This window comes from Suillus plorans, assembly GCF_016647745.1.
Source record: "Suillus plorans strain S12 chromosome Unknown HD556scaffold_7, whole genome shotgun sequence".
Lineage (NCBI taxonomy): Eukaryota > Fungi > Basidiomycota > Agaricomycetes > Boletales > Suillaceae > Suillus > Suillus plorans.
Genome location: NW_024537391.1, coordinates 612,699 through 627,704, shown reverse-complemented (window position 1 = coordinate 627,704; position 15,006 = coordinate 612,699). Strand labels below are relative to the sequence as shown.

Sequence of the window (15,006 nt, the reverse complement as noted above, 5' to 3'; positions counted from 1 at the left end):
TTTTGCGATTTTCTGTCGTGGTGCCCATTCAGGTCACGCAATGGATCACTGGTCGCCACTGTATTGCAGCACGAGTACAAGGGTGAAGAAAAAGTTGAGTCTAGTTTTCTCGTCAACAATAGAAACCGGCCAAAGGGCGTTGAATCTGGTCCTGTAGGATCCAGTGCCTTGCTGGCACATAACGCATATGATTGGGCTTCGTCTGTATCTTCCTTTGACCAAATGTACCACTTGACATAGATGCTCTTCTGAAAGAGCAGACAGTGTTGACGTCAGCGTTGGAAGCAAATGGCAAAGGGTACTAAGCGCATGTTTTGACGCGCGTATCGTCTGCTGGTTGTATCATACACAGGGTCCCGAATGACTGGGGCACAGCGACTTCGGAAATCATCTCGCTCAGAGGAAAGCAATAACATTTCCAACTCGTTGACGCCGCTGACGCCTCTCGCATTGTTTAGGATCACGATCGCAGTGAATCCCATCCCCGCGACCCTGATTCTAGGTCCCCCGCACCTCCTGTGTAATAAAAAACGTTGGCACTGATCCATTGATGTACTTTTTGGTCAACCGGGTAGTTCGACACCTCGAGTTGGAGGCTGGTCTCGTACACTTGGAGCTGACCACGGCGGATTTCATCCCGGCGGAAATATGATCAGCAAAGAATCCGGATGAAAGTTCTGACCCCAATTTCGCTGCAGAGTAGGGTTGCGAGTATTTTTATTGTGTTTCTTCTTTTTGCATTGATTCGATGTTCTCGGACATCGGCGTGAGTGCTAGTGATACTTCAACTCTTTTTGGTCTTTGCGAGAGGTTGTCGTCAGTGAGCACTGGCACACACGCCTCAGGGTGCCGTCGACATCGGGTATATGAACATGATGTTACATTGAAAGTTACTGTAATCTAGTCATTAATGTCAATGTCATGAACTACAGACATGTCCATACTATCTATTCGAGTATGGACTACGAAATCAAGAAGCCGTTCCAAGATGGGGGTCGTAAAGTTACTAGTCAAGAGCCAAAGGAATACTACAATCTAGAAGAAATGTTCGCCGATAGGAAAGCTCGAACATTGACTTGCAATGCATCTAACCTCAAATACAATGGAATAAAAATATTTTACAAATCCCTCTCATGGTCGTTTGAGCGATGCGAGACTTGAGAACGCCGCGAGAGAAAAACGGCGAGTGGGAACCCTCGAGACAATGGACCCCGGAAGTCCCCTCGCGTCCGCGGGGGTCGCTGTACGAGGCAACTCAACGACCCCCTCAGCGATCGCTGAGACACGCTCTCTAACGAGGACATAATGCGGAGAGAGCATAGGCGTAGACCTCCTGCGCTGTTCAGGACTTTGTGGTGAGATGCGTGGAGAAAGCCGTGTGTCGTACGACGGAGGACACGCGGAAATGACTACGATGCTCCCATCCGAGTCATCGCTTCCTGTGTGAGTGGTAACATCAAAAGCGCCGGCTTCGATGACGGCATTCCATTTACTTCTTTTGCCGCGCGTTACGAAGCGTTTGACGCGTCCGCCAATCGTCTTCGCCTTCTGCATGAATGTTCTTGACTTCATTGCAGGCGGTGCATTTGAGTTCACCACTCTCTGATTTAAGCCAGGTGGAGGCTGGCTCATGCGTTCGGTGTGTTCTGCACTAGAACCAGTGTCATCATATGCAGAAGGAGTCTCTGGCATGGTCTCTCGTCTGTTCGTCTGGACTGTAACATCTTCACGCCATCGCTCGAAACTATCAATGCTGGATGGAAAGGCTGAAGTCGAGGTCGGTGCCAACGCCAGGCGTGCTGTAGTTAGCGAGTAGGCTGAAGACATACAATTGAGAGAGGACGGTGCGGAGGGAGACGACACCGGAGTACTGTTGAGGGATGCAGACATGTTCGGTAAGAGTGCTGCGGGGAAAGAGGAAGTGGGGGATGCGACACTCGAGGTGAGTGGGCTACTTTGGGGGCTTAGGGAAGGAACTGGACCAAAAAGAGCGTTGCGGAATATGCGGTCTGTTTCTGTATTTCCACCGAGGTCGCTGAGCCAGTTGGATCCAGCAGACACCCATAGATTATCTGGTAGTTTGGGCGGTTTGTCCATTATCAGCGTCATGCTGGCCTGAGGTTTAATTATGTGAGATATTTTTGAAGGAGACGTATTTATGGCAGCAATGTCACGATTATCATGTGCCTCGGGAGTAATGGGCATTGTTGCGAAATTGCTAGGAGTTGGAGATGTCATGTTGTTTGGATCGGATGAGAAGTGACTCGAAGATGGGGTATGCTCAAGACCAGGCGTAGATGGTATACTAGAGCTCGTGTGCTCATCTGGGGTGAAATTCTTTCCAATGTATGAGGCTGGCAGGGGGGGCAGTGAAAAATCTGTGCTGAACGGGCAATACGCCAATGGTGGCACAAAGACTGGTGTTGGCACGATGATGCTTAGGGGACGGTCGCCCGCTGTACTCGTCGTGGGCATTTCAGGGGTTCCTTGCCCGGGCGAGGCAGTAATCACCTGGTCAACGTTTCGTATGATGGTCTGACCCTGGTTAGAACCTCAATGAAACGGAAATTACTTTGAGATTACAATAATCACGTACCGAGGATGAAGTAGTGGATGAAGAGATGGCTTGGTCTAACCAAGCACCTGGTATGAGTTTTGTAGGAGTTGAAGGACTGGACATGAGAGTTAACACAGAAAGAGTTAAACCGCACCTCGAAAAAAAATATGTAATTCAATTGGAATTCAATTGCCCTCGGACTTAACACGCGACGTACGAAGGGGATCAACACAACCCAAAAAGGAAGATCTATTTCTCGGCAGTTCTACAAGTCACCTCTAACTGCTGCATCCACACTCTTAGCGAAGTACTCGATGTTCCTACCATTCAATCCTGCCATCGAAATACGTCCATCCATAGTCATATAAATATGCGCCTTCTCCGCAAGGACTTTGCATTGCTCCTTATTAAGTCCGGTGAAGCTAAAAATGAAAACCAGTCGGTACCAGCAAGGGTAATATATAGTAGTACACTAACCTGAACATGCCAATCTGGCTCTTTACGTGGCTCCATTCTCCAGGTGTCCGGAAATCATTGCTCAACAGCTGGTACAAGCGTTCACGCATGTTGATAATGCGGTCCGCCATGCCTTTCACTTCACCCTCCCATTCTTGGTAGAGTTCAGGGTCCGACAAAATCGTGTTGGCAATGTGGGCACCATGCAGGGGAGGGTTCGAGTACATCGGGCGCACAATGATCTTCAATTGACTGTCCACCCGCTTTCTCTCCTCTTCATTGGCAGTCGTAAGAGAGAACGCGCCAACACGCTCTCCATACAAACCCATGTTTTTTGCGAACGACTGTGAGAGAGCAATCTGGTGGCCTTGCGAGACAAAGTATCGCACAGCAAATGCATCACGATCAGTCGAGCCCGAAGCAAAGCCCTGATATGCCATGTCAAAGAAAGGGAAAAGTTTCTTCTCAGCAACGATGTCCGAAATATCTTTCCACTGCGACTGAGTGGGGTCAACTCCAGTAGGGTTGTGTGCACAAGCATGCAGCAACACAATGGATCCTTCTGGGGCATTCTGAAAACCATCAATATGTATGACACAATTATACGAATCGAGTTGTCGTACTTGCAAGTCCTCCTTCAAGCCCTCAAAGTCCAGACCGACAGTTTTCTTGTCAAAGTACCTGTAATATTTAACCTCCAGGCCAGAATCCTTGAAAAGAGGTATGTGGTTGCCCCATGTGGGCGAGGGAACGTAAATGGTTTTGGAGTGCGGGTAGTGTCTTGCTAGGAAAGCACCACCGATTCTGAGAGCACCAGTTCCAGAGATAGACTGAGTCACCGCAATCTGAGAAGTTGCGATGTTAGCAATCATGACGACACTTCTGGGATTCAACCACAGCTTGCTCACCGCATTTTGGTTCCGTGGCACGCTAGCAGCGCCATACGCTAGTTTAGCTGCGTTGCTCGTGAAGCCAGGCAACCCGGTAATTGGGAGGTACTCCTTGTCGAGCTTAGCAGCAGAAATCTTCTCTTCAGCCTTCCGAAGAATACACGGTTAGTGGCTGCAGAGATAAGGCACTTGTTATCCCGTACCTTCTTGACTGCGTTCAAAACGTACGGCTTGCCGTCCTCGTCTCTATATGCACCAACACCAAGGTTGATTCTACGAGGGTCCTTGTCGGCTTTGAATGCCTCAGTGATACCTATGCGAACGGGTCAATCAACACTGTCAGTTTTCAGGTAAGCTAGTCCTACCGAGGATCGGGTCAGGAGGGCCGGCTGGAACGGCTGACCAAGTCGAAAGAGGTGCAGCACTGCGCAAAATTGCAGGCGCACGACGGACAGCGTTAATGGCCAGCATTAGTCTAAGGTTTGAAACTAAAACACAGAGGGAAAGTCAAGAAAGAGGATTTGAGCGGTTATTGGAAGATCAAGGAAAGTAAACTTTTATGGTGATGGCGAGGGCGGTGAAAGCCGATTTCGGCGGTAGAGCGCCGATTAGAACGTGGGTTTAACGTTTAACCCGAAACATGATAGCTCAAACTCAAGCACTGCTGTTGATCATGTGGAGCCTCTAGCAGTACCGGAACAGAGACTAATGCGCATTCGTCGGTAGGAGCTAGCTACTAAGAGCCCGTCATCAGTCAAATTCTTGCATCTAGTCATATTCTATCAATTAATACACACGGCCGAGGCCCAATAACAATTTCAAACCTAACCTCATGCTAGGGTTACAGTTGGAGCGTCACAACAATTGCATACAAATCACGTAGAGATAAGATCAGAACTTTTTGGTTGACTCGACTAGACTTTCATTCATCATCATGACCGACGTTGTTGAACAGGGCGAGGAAGGTCTGACAAAGAGTGCTCTGAAAAAGAAAGCAAAAGAGGAGGAAAAAGCTCGAAAGAAGGCAGAGAAAGCCGCGAAGGTCAAAGAGGCTGAGCAGGTCAGAGAAGCTGCAGAAGGACCCGTACGTTGATCGCATGCATGTTCTCGTTTCTTGTGTTGATTTCATATCATCGACGATCGCAGGACTATGCAGCAGCGCACTACGGAAAGCTTCCTCTGCACCAGTCCCAGTCGCGCCCAAATCGTAAGCGCACTGACATCGCGACTCTCAGCGCCAAGAATGATTCCGAACACGTTCTTCTTCGTGCTCGGATTCAAACTTCACGTCTTCAGTCAAACAAGATGGCATTTCTAAGTCTTCGTCAACGGACCGACACAATCCAGGCCATGATCGCTGTCGACGATAAACAAGTTAGCAGACAAATGGTCAAGTGGGCTGCTAGTCTTTCCGACGAGAGCATCGTCCTCGTTCATGGGACAGTAGTAAAGTCGCCAGAATCCATTAAAAGCTGCTCGATCGATGACGTTGAAATCCAAGTCAGCGAAGTATGTATTATATCTTTTCTCCTTGCACCACCTGACTTTACTTCTGATCCTCCATCAGCTCTGGTTAGTTGCAGGCCTTGAAGGTCGATTGCCATTTTCTCTTGAGGATGCATCCAGATCAGAAACTGCCCCTGAAGTCGAGGGGCAGTTCAGTAGAGTTTTACTGGACACCCGCTTGAACAACCGTATCATCGATCTCCGGGTTCGCTTCATTTTTATTCAATGATTGTCTGCTCACTCAATCTGTAGACACAAACAAATCAAGCAATTTTCAAGCTTCAACATGCCATTGGAGACCTATTCCGTGACTACCTCAACAACAACGGCTTCACCGAGATCCACAGCCCGAAATTGCAGGGAGCAGCTACCGAATCAGGGGCAACTGTCTTCAAGGTTGGGTACTTTAAAGGTTTGCTACTTGCGTTGACTCATTCGTATCATTAACTTGATCATATCCCAGGCGACGCGTTCCTCGCGCAGTCCCCTCAACTGGCCAAGCAGATGGCTATCGCCGCTGATTTTGAGCGAGTCTACGAGATCGGCCCGGTCTTCCGTGCTGAGGATTCAAATACCCACCGACATCTTACCGAGTTCATCGGCCTTGATCTGGAGATGACGATCGAAGAGCACTACCACGAGGTCAAAGAGCTTCTTGACGGAATGTTAAAGACTATCTTCAAGGGTCTGAAAGAGAGGTATGCGAAAGAGATCGCAGTGGTCGGCAAGCAATTCGAGGTGGAAGAATTCAAATGGAGAGAAGAGACCTTGACTTTGACGTTTAGAGAAGCAGTGGACCTTCTCGTCGAGGATGGTGTCGACCGCGAACATTTGGATGATATCAAGTGGGCGTTCTGAAATTTTAATGATAAATACGCTGACATCTGTGGGTTAGCACGGAGAACGAGAAGAGGCTTGGACGGCTCGTAAAGGCAAAGTATGATATCGACTACTTCATCATCGACAAGTTCCCCCTCGAGCTTCGTCCGTTCTACACCATGCCTGACCCTAATGACCCAGTACGTAAACGTGTTGTTTATCTTGGCGTGGCGCTTACTCTTTTCATCCAGACCCTCACCAACTCTTATGACTTCTTTATGCGTGGCGAGGAAATTCTTTCCGGGGCACAACGCATCCACGACCCTGAATTCCTCTGCCGGCAAATGAGAGCAAAAAGTGTTGATCCTGAGAGCATGAAGGGCTATATCGACGGATTCCGTATGGGATGCCCTCCCCATGGCGGAGGAGGCATCGGTCTCGAGCGGGTACTCATGCTGTTCTTAAAGCTGAACAACATCAGACGCGCCTCCCTCTTTCCAAGGGACCCCAAGCGCCTTGAGCCTTAGAGGAGCAATCACGAATGATACACACATAGATTGACACGAATAAATGATATCTACTGTTTGCCACATTTGTAACATCACATCGCAAGTAACCCCACCCCAAATGCTGAGTGTTGTGTCGAATTAAATTGTAAGGTGAAAGCGAAAGGTGTCCATGCGTAATACATGAGATATGTGGGTAGTAGATGTAGAGCAAAGATTGACATTCGCAACGAATTTACAGAGCATTACACAGCACAAATGATACTGGAATATTCGCGCGTTCAGGTATAATTCGGAGTCAAAGCCCTTGGGACTCACCATCAAAATCCAGTCACATAAAACCCCGTGTCACCGTCTGTCTCGTCTGCTACGACGCCTCTCTGACCGCTCGCTGTTCCCCTGACCAATTGCACTGGGAGGAATACTGCCCCCTTCCAGAGCTGCAGCGATCACATCGGCCGGTAAGTCAATATGAACGCCCTCCGCATATGTGAATGCATCCAACGGTGAATATGCTGGTGGATCGCGCCTCATAAACGTCGGAGATCTCGCTTCTGACGCGTCATCCGATCCTTCTGTCGATGCAGAGCTAGTGAAAGCCTGCAAATGAATATCACGCTGATTAGGCGTGGGCGGATTTGGCGAACGGGGCGAATCAGGCGGTGGATGCACCTGAATGGTCAAGTCGGAACCTGCGTGTTGCATCGCGGCCAGGAAGTGAGTAAAGGATTCGCGCCGAAAGCGAGGGATGCTAAAAAGGCTGCTCGCACCTGCGGCACCTTCGCTTTCTGGCGATTGTGAACGCGAGGAGGTTGGTGACTGGGAGGGGGTGCCCTCTCCGTCCTCCCGCTCGCTCTCGCCTTCTGGCGTAGGGTACAATGGAAGGGTGTGATTCGGTGGCGTGTGGAAAGGTAAATCTGTTGGAGACAGATATTCTTGGCCATTTGAGGGGTCTGTGCTGTCGGGCTCTTCGATGATGGGTGTAATCGGTGGGGGAGGACTGCTAGGATCTCCAGTATGTGATGATATGGGAGTGCCTCTAAGTGGCGAAGAAGCGACAGGAATAGATGATGCTGAGATTGCATTGCTCGGTCTTCGAGAGCGGTGAGAGCGTCTGCGGGGCGTGGAAGAAGTGCTTGGCGGAGAAATAATTGGGACGCTGGGTCGTACGCCACCTCCCACATCCAGTAAGATACTGCCTCGTTCGCTCCCATAGGCAGGTGGGGGTGCCAGAGTTCCCACGGTCGGAGCTAGACCCCACTTCTTTACGTTCGCCTCAATAAAGACGAAGCCAGCTTGGCCGAGGTTGACATGGACACTGCATGGACCATCTGCTCCAATTGTGGGAAATAGATTGTAACGATTGAGGCCGATGAAAGCATCTTCCATCTTACGACCGTTCCTAGTGAAGAACACGGTTCCTGTGCGAGGACGATAACCAATGCCAAGAACATCGCCTTCTTTGAGTAGAGGACCGAATGGTGACGCAGTGAAGGGATAATTATAACACTTGTCACCGTTGGAGTGGTAAGCGACGGAGAAAGGGTTTAGACCTGGAAGTCGGAAAGGTGGGTAGGGTTTGGTGGCCAGTCCAACGGCAACTGTAGTAGTTTCGGGAAGATCAAACATCTTGACTTCCCAATAGTAGACCTCGTTCAATTTGGGTAGGGGTAAATTTGACTGCACACACGAGGCGGATGCAGGATCGGGAAGGAAGGTGATTTCCGTGCGAGCATGAACCAAAAGTGAATTAATAGTTTCGTAGTCTGGCTCAAAGGACCATGCTGAGACACCCTTCTCCTGGATAGAAAGGAATTGAGATAACGTGATATCTGTAGGCTCTGAGTTCGGAGCATATTGCAGTTGGTAATCTGAGCGAAGAAAGGTTGCATGAATATGGGATCAAGAAATTTTGAGAAACAAAAGGGACCTTTTGCTCTGAGATATGAACGTCGAACATTTTCAGAAACACTCTCGAGCCAGCGAGACTCCACGCCTTCAAAGCCTCCTTCCCCGTCTATAAGCTCCTCTCGACTCATGTCGGTAGGTCCATCACTGTCTCGCAAGACGATACCGCGTCGTCTTCGAATAAATATAACACATACTAGAAAGATGAGGAGAATGAAAAGGAAAGTGGAGAGCACGATAAGCAAAGGCAATATGAAGAGAAGAGCATCTGGCGCAGGCTGTGAATTGAAGTTATCTCTTGAGGTCTGAAAGCTACCCAGGGAGTTGTCGACGATGTGACTGATGTTGACGACGACCTGTGTGGCCATAATGACCGATGAATTAGGTAGATTTTATGAGCAATAGCTAAGTGTGGTGTGGTGAGTACTTTAGCAAAGAAGTGTAGCTTAGCTTTGGGTGAACGGGCAGACAGGAACGTAATCCGGCATAAGCCGAGCCACTCCGGGTGATATTATTATTAATGAAGCGTGGGAAATACACCTTAAGCATTAACCTCTGCGATGAACACGACGCTCTTACCATCCGTAGCTCCCTCTCCGAAGACGCTCAAAAGAAAGGGATCGACGAGAAGACGCGCCCCCTCTCATATACCTCCACCTCAATCTCAGGAAACTCACGACGCTGCCTTACATGCCATTCGTAACCTCCTCAAAGGAAGAACTTCTTACGATGCATTCCCTGTTAGCTTCAGGCTCATAGTCCTTGACACTAAATTGAATGTCAAAAAAGCTTTACAATGTTTGCTTCTCAATGGTAATCCTTTAATCGCTACTATTCACATTTCCTCACTGTCATTACAGGTGTGGTCTCTGCACCATTATGGAACAGCGAGAAGTCAAAGTTTGCTGGGATGCTTACAGTCTTAGATATAATACATCTCATTCAATATTATTACGACACAGCAAATTATGAAGCTGCTGCAGCAGACGTGGAGACCTTTAGGCTAGAATCAATACGAGGTACATACACGGGCTGCCGCGGTACCGTATCCCTAAACTGATCATCTTCTGCTCTTAACTTAGATATCGAGAGGAGCCTTGGTGTAGCCACCCCTCCAATGCTAGCAGAACATCCAAATAGTACCCTTTACAAGGCTGCCAGAGTCTTAATTCAAACGCATGCTCGCCGATTACCTCTCCTCGATTATGATACAGAAACAGGTCACGAAGTCATCGTTTCGGTCCTCACACAGTATAGACTTCTCAAATTTATCTCTATAAATGTAACATAACGCCCTGCCTTCACGTAAGATTTTCATTCACCTTACCTTTCTAGTGCACGAGAGAGATTCAGCAACTCCATCTCTCGCTCCGGAAACTCAAGATCGGTACCTATGTTTCATCAAATCCACCGCCCCCAGACCCGGAAAACCCGGAAACTCAGAATCCATATTATCCGATCGCAACCGCCACGCTCGATACCCCTGTATTTGACGTCGTCCATATGTTTTCTGAGCGTGCCATATCTGCAGTCCCTATCATCGACCAGGACGGCGTTGTCGTGAATCTGTACGAAACAGTAGATGTGATCGTATGTCATATCCTATTATGTGGATACCAAATCTTATCCCTTTTGCAGACTCTTGTGCGTCTAGGAGCGTATCAATCCCTTGACCTTACGATATCAGAGGCCCTTAACCAACGCTCTCCGGACTTCCCGGGAGTTGTCATTTGTACAGCTGGCGATTCGCTGGGAACACTACTGGAGCTAATCAAGAAACGTAGAGTCCACCGACTTGTCGTCGTGGAAGGAGATGTAAGGCCTTGTTCTGACTACACACTCACTATACCAATCATAATCTTACAGGAGGAGGAGAAGAAAGGCGGAAAGAAAGGACGCCTGCTTGGCATAATCACACTGAGCGACGTTCTTCGGTACGTTATCGGTGAGGTGGGTATCGGCGAGTCAGTTGAGGAGATTGCGACCCTGTCCGCTGCTCCAAGCACACTGCTCTCTCCAGATGTTATTTCATGATGATGGCGCAGAGTCAGTGGAATGAGGGGTTCGTCGCAGAGTTTCAGGTTTTCGTTATCTTATGTGCTTTCAAATTCTCAGTTAGCTGGATCTGACTAGCAATTGTATGTTTTGCATGATCTGTACCCGTAGATGTCATAGGTTATACAATAATGTTGCCATCTTTGTGGGAGCAGCTGTGAATAGTAGTCAGCAGACCTGTGGAAGGCCCGTGGTCTGTAAACTTGTAGCACGCGACGGCCTCGTTGTACACAAGGCACTATACTACCAACCACCATGACTGCTATCCAAGCCGTCTACGTACGCGGGCACGAAGAACGCCCCGATCCTAAGCCTCACATTGTTTACCGCATCGAAATCCAAGCCCATGTTCGCTCATGGCAAATGTGGAGACGCTATTCGGAGTTCGTGGAATTACACACAGAACTCACAAAGTCTACAGGCTCTTCACCCCCAGCACCTCTACCACCCAAAAACTCCCTCGCCATCCTCCGCGGACCTTTCAGAGATAGTAGTAGCATGACCGAGGAGCGCAGGGCTGGCCTCGAGACATACTTGCGTGCCATAATCAGCGCAAAGGATGATAAATGGCGAGAATGCTATGCCTTCCGCGACTTCCTTGGTGTGCCAGTCGGCCGCTTGGGCACCATGGCTGAAGGCAGCACGTCCTCTAAACAGTTCTCTTCTTCCTCCTGGCTCGACGAGCACCTCGAGCTGCAGGCCAAGATTCGTGACATTCGCGCAGACATAAACAAGCGGGATGCGCTCTCTGACCGGGGAGACGTCAGTGCATCGCATACCGCGAATGTTCAAGCGAAGAAGAAGCTCGCGGAAACCCTTTCTCGGGTGCGTACGCTCAAGCAGGGTCTCCAGGAACTCGGCATGGCAGCTATGGCGCAGGGAGAGCTGCAACGCCGTACAGACATGGTCGCACGCTTGCAGGACGACTGCGAGAAGCTGGGAAAGATGGTCACCGTCACTCGACAGGCTGCTCGTCCTACGGCAGCCCCTTCCTCACAGGGCTTCACAAATGTTGCTGTCGCTCCCGAGTCGGATCGGGCTGCACTGCTGAGCCTTAGCAAACCAGTCACGCGAGTGTTTGGGGCTAAGAAACCTCAAGAGACGGAGGTGACGAGACCGCTTGACGATCAGGGTCTTGTGCAGTTGCAGAACACTCAGATGGAGCAGCAGGATGGTCAACTTGCTACACTCACGCATATACTACAACGCCAGAGGCACCTTGGGGAAGCAATCGGTGCTGAGCTTGCGGTGCACAACGAGTTGTTGGATGAACTTAATAACGATGTTGAACGTGTTGGGGGTAAACTCAGTAGCGCAAAGAAGCAGCTCAACCGCCTGGGATGAGTGAGATCAGGACGGTTTTCCAATTTTGACTAGGGATGTACGAAGTGCTACACATATACCAATAGTTAACATCTAGAACACATTGAATTAATGTAGATGATGATGATGATGATGACGATGCATTGATGCTCCATGTAAATATAATATAGGTCTAGTTAATCCTGTTCCTTCTCCAGAAACTTGCCAACTCCCTAGAATGACTTGGTAAGCTGCAAGTTTTAACAGCGTAGAGTAACCATACCTCAAAACATGCAATCATGATCCCGCAAGCTGGGGCAATCTTGGCTGTACGAGGAAGAACGCCAGCAAACAAGGCAGCGGTGCCTTCAGTGCGAACGATATGAGCCAACAGTGGTATCGTAGCTGAAGTCTGTGATGACATGGTTCCAGTCATGAGAAGCGCTTGCCGTCTGGTTTTCAAAACATCGAAGGGTGAAGTTACTAATGACGCGGTCGTCCCACTGATAGCACCGCATGCAAAGGCAACGTATGCCCCCTTCTTTCCTCGGCTCTCAAAAAATCTTTTCCAAGCATCGTAGCCCGCCCAATATATGCCACTAAAAGGCACATCACGCCACAAGGTAGGACCAACACCACGCCACAGGAAGGACATGCCCTGTTTCTGGACGATTGAACGCACGGAAGCGAGGACAGATGGAAGTGTATGTGGTTTGTCGGGGGATGCTGGAGTCGATTGCAGGTTGGTTCGTACGAGCTCTAGTGGTGAGAATAGGGAAGTAAGAGAAGCGCGAGCGGTAATACCAGCTATGAGAGGGATAAACGTAGGGGAGGGAATAAGGGGAGGGAGTACATTTCGTAGAAGATGGTCATAAGTGAGCATGTATATCGATGATGAGGGAACGCCGATGAGTCTATTGCATGATGAGGGCTGTGACCAACAAATGAATCGAGTTAGCTTACAGTGTTGTGCCAACACCTTTCCATAATCCCCTCATACCTTCTGCTCGCCACACATGGCGGACAGCATCCAAGAACCCATTCACACGTTCTGTGCGGTAGATGCCATGATCGAAAATGCAGACGACCTCTTCTGTGGCTAGCGGACGTGCATACGAGGACATGTTGCGTACGCAAGGTATATGTGCCGGTTGACAGCATTTATTAAGTGGTGGTGGTGAAAAGAGAGGCATCCTGGGTTGAGTCTGAAGACGGGTCTTCACGACGTCAAAAGGAGTCACTGAATATAATAAATATCAATGAATGAAGAAATGATTGAAACATACTTGTAAGTGCGGTCATCGTTGACCCCGTCGCCGCAGCTACGAGTTTAGCATGGAACGAATCCATGACGGAGGAGGAACAGAAATTATTCTGGCTGGCGTGACGGTTCCCGGTGTGCCGGCGGTATCACGGAATACCGGCAATGACCGGGAAATTAATTTTGTGAACAAGTAAATAAACTTGTTGATCACACACAACAACCGACCCCCGGAAGCCTTCGCCAACTCAAAGAACTGATTTCAAGCTTCATTCGATCCTTTGATCAATATCTTTTCAATCTTGTTAACAGACTTTGATAGTCTTGAAATTCAAAAGCAACAGGATTGCAAACCCCGCTCACTTCACCATGGCTGCTCTACCTGCCTCCTTTCAGCATGCTAACAAGGCTGCTATCGCCGCGGCTCTTGCTGAGAATTCAGAATCTATTGGAGCAGACGTAGAACCTGGTGAAATTCAAGAAGTAGATATGCAAGCGCAGGCAGACGACATTCGCACCGTCTTCAGTCACCCTACCAGCTTCAATGTAAAGGTGAGCAACCGAATTGACTCGCCGCTCTAGAGTGTTCATTTTTCTCCTATACAGCATCCTCTATACTCACCGTGGACCCTTTGGTTCGATTCCCCTGCTACTAAAGGCCGTAACCTCCCCCAAACTCCCATTTCTTCCTTCCCCCAAACTCCCGTTCCTCAGACTCCCGGTGTTGCAGCTGCACAGGGATGGATGGAGGATATCAAAAGAGTTGTCAGCTTCGACAGTGTTGAAGAGTTTTGGGGGTAAGTCCTTTTCTCCTATGTCGAAGACTGAAAGCTTACCAAGGCATAGCCTCTACAATCATATTGTACCTCCTTCACAGCTCCCCCAGAAAGCAAATTACTACCTCTTCAAGGTACGTATTTCGTACAATCGTATCTTTGTTTACCTAACAGCGCTTTCAGGAGGGTATCATACCTGCATGGGAAGATGAAGCCAACAAGAATGGAGGCAAGTGGAGTATACAGCTGCCCAAAGAGAAGAATCGCAGTCAGGTTGATAAAATGTGGCTTTACACCGTACGTCTCCCTTTCATCTCTTGATCTTCTTATTTTGATTGCTGCATAAAGATGCTTGCTGCTATTGGTGAAACCTTCGATCCTCATCTTACAAGCGGGGAGGCAACTGAACCCAATACTCAATCGCTTATCACCGGTGTGATCGTATCTACCCGACCGCAGTTCTACCGTTTATCAATTTGGACGCGCCTTGCGCCTTCTGGAGATGAGGACAAGTTACGTGAACGCATCGAGACAGTTGGACGGCACTTCAAGATTAATGTACTAGGCTATCCCGAGACCCAAAAACTGGCCGGTCCTCTCGCAACCGAGGTTGAGTTCCTTTCGCACAAGGATTCTGAGAAGAAGGGCAAGGCAGCGAAGAAGCTTGTCATTTGAGTGGGTGCATAAGTTTGCTATTATATCGATTGAGCAAAGTTATAAATAGATTTGCTGGATATGCCTGATTCATTTGTATGGTGTCCGGATGAATATTCTCATTTCAAGCTCATGCTGCTGCTGCGATACACAATATTGAAATCACTCTGTCCGTACCTGAAGCTGTGCATTGCTGTGCACCCTTGGCGGTGCAACTGCGTAACGCTGCGTGTGACGCAATTGATGTGACTGCGTATTGTCTCCTGTATAAAGACCCTACGACAACAGCTCCAAACGCGATTAAATCTCTCTCTAA

At 48.9% G+C, this 15,006-nt stretch overlaps 8 protein-coding genes across 8 annotated transcripts; 4 read left to right on the top strand and 4 right to left on the bottom strand.

Moving 5' to 3' along the window:
- Positions 1–1,017: 1,017 nt before the first annotated feature.
- HD556DRAFT_889585 (uncharacterized protein) lies at positions 1,018–2,972 on the bottom strand. Its single transcript, XM_041311950.1, has 3 exons — positions 2,775–2,972; positions 2,597–2,711; positions 1,018–2,541 (listed from the first exon to the last, which is right to left on the bottom strand). Exons 2-3 carry the CDS (start codon positions 2,678–2,680, stop codon positions 1,132–1,134), a joined length of 1,494 nt encoding a protein of 497 aa, XP_041165033.1. The 5' UTR covers positions 2,681–2,711; positions 2,775–2,972; the 3' UTR covers positions 1,018–1,131.
- On the bottom strand, positions 2,776–4,592 carry HD556DRAFT_1338346 (pyridoxal phosphate-dependent transferase). The gene is made up of 6 exons (XM_041301988.1): positions 4,269–4,592; positions 4,107–4,216; positions 3,922–4,050; positions 3,637–3,858; positions 3,035–3,585; positions 2,776–2,979 (listed from the first exon to the last, which is right to left on the bottom strand). Exons 1-6 carry the CDS (start codon positions 4,372–4,374, stop codon positions 2,823–2,825), a joined length of 1,275 nt encoding a protein of 424 aa, XP_041165032.1. The 5' UTR covers positions 4,375–4,592; the 3' UTR covers positions 2,776–2,822.
- Positions 4,593–4,814: 222 nt separating this feature from the next.
- On the top strand, positions 4,815–6,804 carry HD556DRAFT_1338339 (uncharacterized protein). The gene is made up of 7 exons (XM_041301987.1): positions 4,815–4,987; positions 5,050–5,412; positions 5,471–5,614; positions 5,662–5,821; positions 5,873–6,254; positions 6,305–6,428; positions 6,480–6,804. The coding sequence occupies exons 1-7, from the start codon at positions 4,838–4,840 to the stop codon at positions 6,753–6,755; spliced, it is 1,599 nt and encodes a 532-aa protein (XP_041165031.1). The 5' UTR covers positions 4,815–4,837; the 3' UTR covers positions 6,756–6,804.
- On the bottom strand, positions 6,805–9,118 carry HD556DRAFT_1338334 (SPRY-domain-containing protein). The gene is made up of 4 exons (XM_041301986.1): positions 8,665–9,118; positions 7,505–8,605; positions 7,053–7,426; positions 6,805–6,998 (listed from the first exon to the last, which is right to left on the bottom strand). Exons 1-3 carry the CDS (start codon positions 9,008–9,010, stop codon positions 7,083–7,085), a joined length of 1,791 nt encoding a protein of 596 aa, XP_041165030.1. The 5' UTR covers positions 9,011–9,118; the 3' UTR covers positions 6,805–6,998; positions 7,053–7,082.
- Positions 9,119–9,195: 77 nt separating this feature from the next.
- Positions 9,196–10,839, top strand: HD556DRAFT_1338330 (CBS-domain-containing protein). The gene is made up of 6 exons (XM_041301985.1): positions 9,196–9,455; positions 9,503–9,661; positions 9,725–9,924; positions 9,978–10,232; positions 10,281–10,457; positions 10,509–10,839. Exons 1-6 carry the CDS (start codon positions 9,203–9,205, stop codon positions 10,674–10,676), a joined length of 1,212 nt encoding a protein of 403 aa, XP_041165029.1. The 5' UTR covers positions 9,196–9,202; the 3' UTR covers positions 10,677–10,839.
- Positions 10,840–10,846: 7 nt separating this feature from the next.
- On the top strand, positions 10,847–12,206 carry HD556DRAFT_889413 (PX domain-containing protein). Its single transcript, XM_041311948.1, has one exon. It carries the CDS (start codon positions 10,953–10,955, stop codon positions 12,039–12,041), a length of 1,089 nt encoding a protein of 362 aa, XP_041165028.1. The 5' UTR covers positions 10,847–10,952; the 3' UTR covers positions 12,042–12,206.
- HD556DRAFT_889398 (mitochondrial carrier domain-containing protein) lies at positions 12,119–13,418 on the bottom strand. Its single transcript, XM_041311947.1, has 4 exons — positions 13,286–13,418; positions 12,963–13,239; positions 12,283–12,913; positions 12,119–12,232 (listed from the first exon to the last, which is right to left on the bottom strand). Exons 1-4 carry the CDS (start codon positions 13,347–13,349, stop codon positions 12,197–12,199), a joined length of 1,008 nt encoding a protein of 335 aa, XP_041165027.1. The 5' UTR covers positions 13,350–13,418; the 3' UTR covers positions 12,119–12,196.
- A 211-nt stretch (positions 13,419–13,629) lies between these two features.
- HD556DRAFT_1430020 (cap binding protein) lies at positions 13,630–14,711 on the top strand (the record flags this gene model as incomplete). Its single annotated transcript, XM_041304867.1, has 5 exons — positions 13,630–13,812; positions 13,867–14,057; positions 14,107–14,170; positions 14,220–14,333; positions 14,385–14,711. The coding sequence occupies 5 exons, from the start codon at positions 13,630–13,632 to the stop codon at positions 14,709–14,711; spliced, it is 879 nt and encodes a 292-aa protein (XP_041165026.1).
- Between the last annotated feature and the right edge of the window lie 295 nt (positions 14,712–15,006).

Bases quoted from the DNA above. Each gene is read 5' to 3' on its own strand.
- HD556DRAFT_889585 (XM_041311950.1), bottom strand. From the start codon at position 2,680: ATGTCCAGTCCTTCAACTCCTACAAAACTCATACCAGGTGCTTGGTTA. The intron at 2,542-2,596 runs GTACGTGATTAT...GGTTCTAACCAG, and splicing joins CATCCACTACTTCATCCTCG to GGTCAGACCATCATACGAAA.
- HD556DRAFT_1338346 (XM_041301988.1), bottom strand. From the start codon at position 4,374: ATGCTGGCCATTAACGCTGTCCGTCGTGCGCCTGCAATTTTGCGCAGT. The intron at 4,217-4,268 runs GTAGGACTAGCT...CCGTTCGCATAG, and splicing joins CCCTCCTGACCCGATCCTCG to GTATCACTGAGGCATTCAAA. The intron at 3,859-3,921 runs GTGAGCAAGCTG...GCAACTTCTCAG, and splicing joins TGCCACGGAACCAAAATGCG to ATTGCGGTGACTCAGTCTAT.
- HD556DRAFT_1338339 (XM_041301987.1), top strand. From the start codon at position 4,838: ATGACCGACGTTGTTGAACAGGGCGAGGAAGGTCTGACAAAGAGTGCT. The intron at 4,988-5,049 runs GTACGTTGATCG...CGACGATCGCAG, and splicing joins GAGAAGCTGCAGAAGGACCC to GACTATGCAGCAGCGCACTA. The intron at 5,413-5,470 runs GTATGTATTATA...ATCCTCCATCAG, and splicing joins TTGAAATCCAAGTCAGCGAA to CTCTGGTTAGTTGCAGGCCT.
- HD556DRAFT_1338334 (XM_041301986.1), bottom strand. From the start codon at position 9,010: ATGGCCACACAGGTCGTCGTCAACATCAGTCACATCGTCGACAACTCC. The intron at 8,606-8,664 runs GTCCCTTTTGTT...TTCTTCGCTCAG, and splicing joins TTCATATCTCAGAGCAAAAG to ATTACCAACTGCAATATGCT. The intron at 7,427-7,504 runs GTGCGAGCAGCC...TGCAACACGCAG, and splicing joins AGAAAGCGAAGGTGCCGCAG to GTTCCGACTTGACCATTCAG.
- HD556DRAFT_1338330 (XM_041301985.1), top strand. From the start codon at position 9,203: ATGAACACGACGCTCTTACCATCCGTAGCTCCCTCTCCGAAGACGCTC. The intron at 9,662-9,724 runs GTACATACACGG...CTCTTAACTTAG, and splicing joins TAGGCTAGAATCAATACGAG to ATATCGAGAGGAGCCTTGGT. The intron at 9,925-9,977 runs GTAACATAACGC...TTACCTTTCTAG, and splicing joins TCAAATTTATCTCTATAAAT to TGCACGAGAGAGATTCAGCA.
- HD556DRAFT_889413 (XM_041311948.1), top strand. From the start codon at position 10,953: ATGACTGCTATCCAAGCCGTCTACGTACGCGGGCACGAAGAACGCCCC.
- HD556DRAFT_889398 (XM_041311947.1), bottom strand. From the start codon at position 13,349: ATGGATTCGTTCCATGCTAAACTCGTAGCTGCGGCGACGGGGTCAACG. The intron at 13,240-13,285 runs GTATGTTTCAAT...TATTATATTCAG, and splicing joins AACGATGACCGCACTTACAA to TGACTCCTTTTGACGTCGTG. The intron at 12,233-12,282 runs GTATGGTTACTC...AAGTCATTCTAG, and splicing joins TCATGATTGCATGTTTTGAG to GGAGTTGGCAAGTTTCTGGA.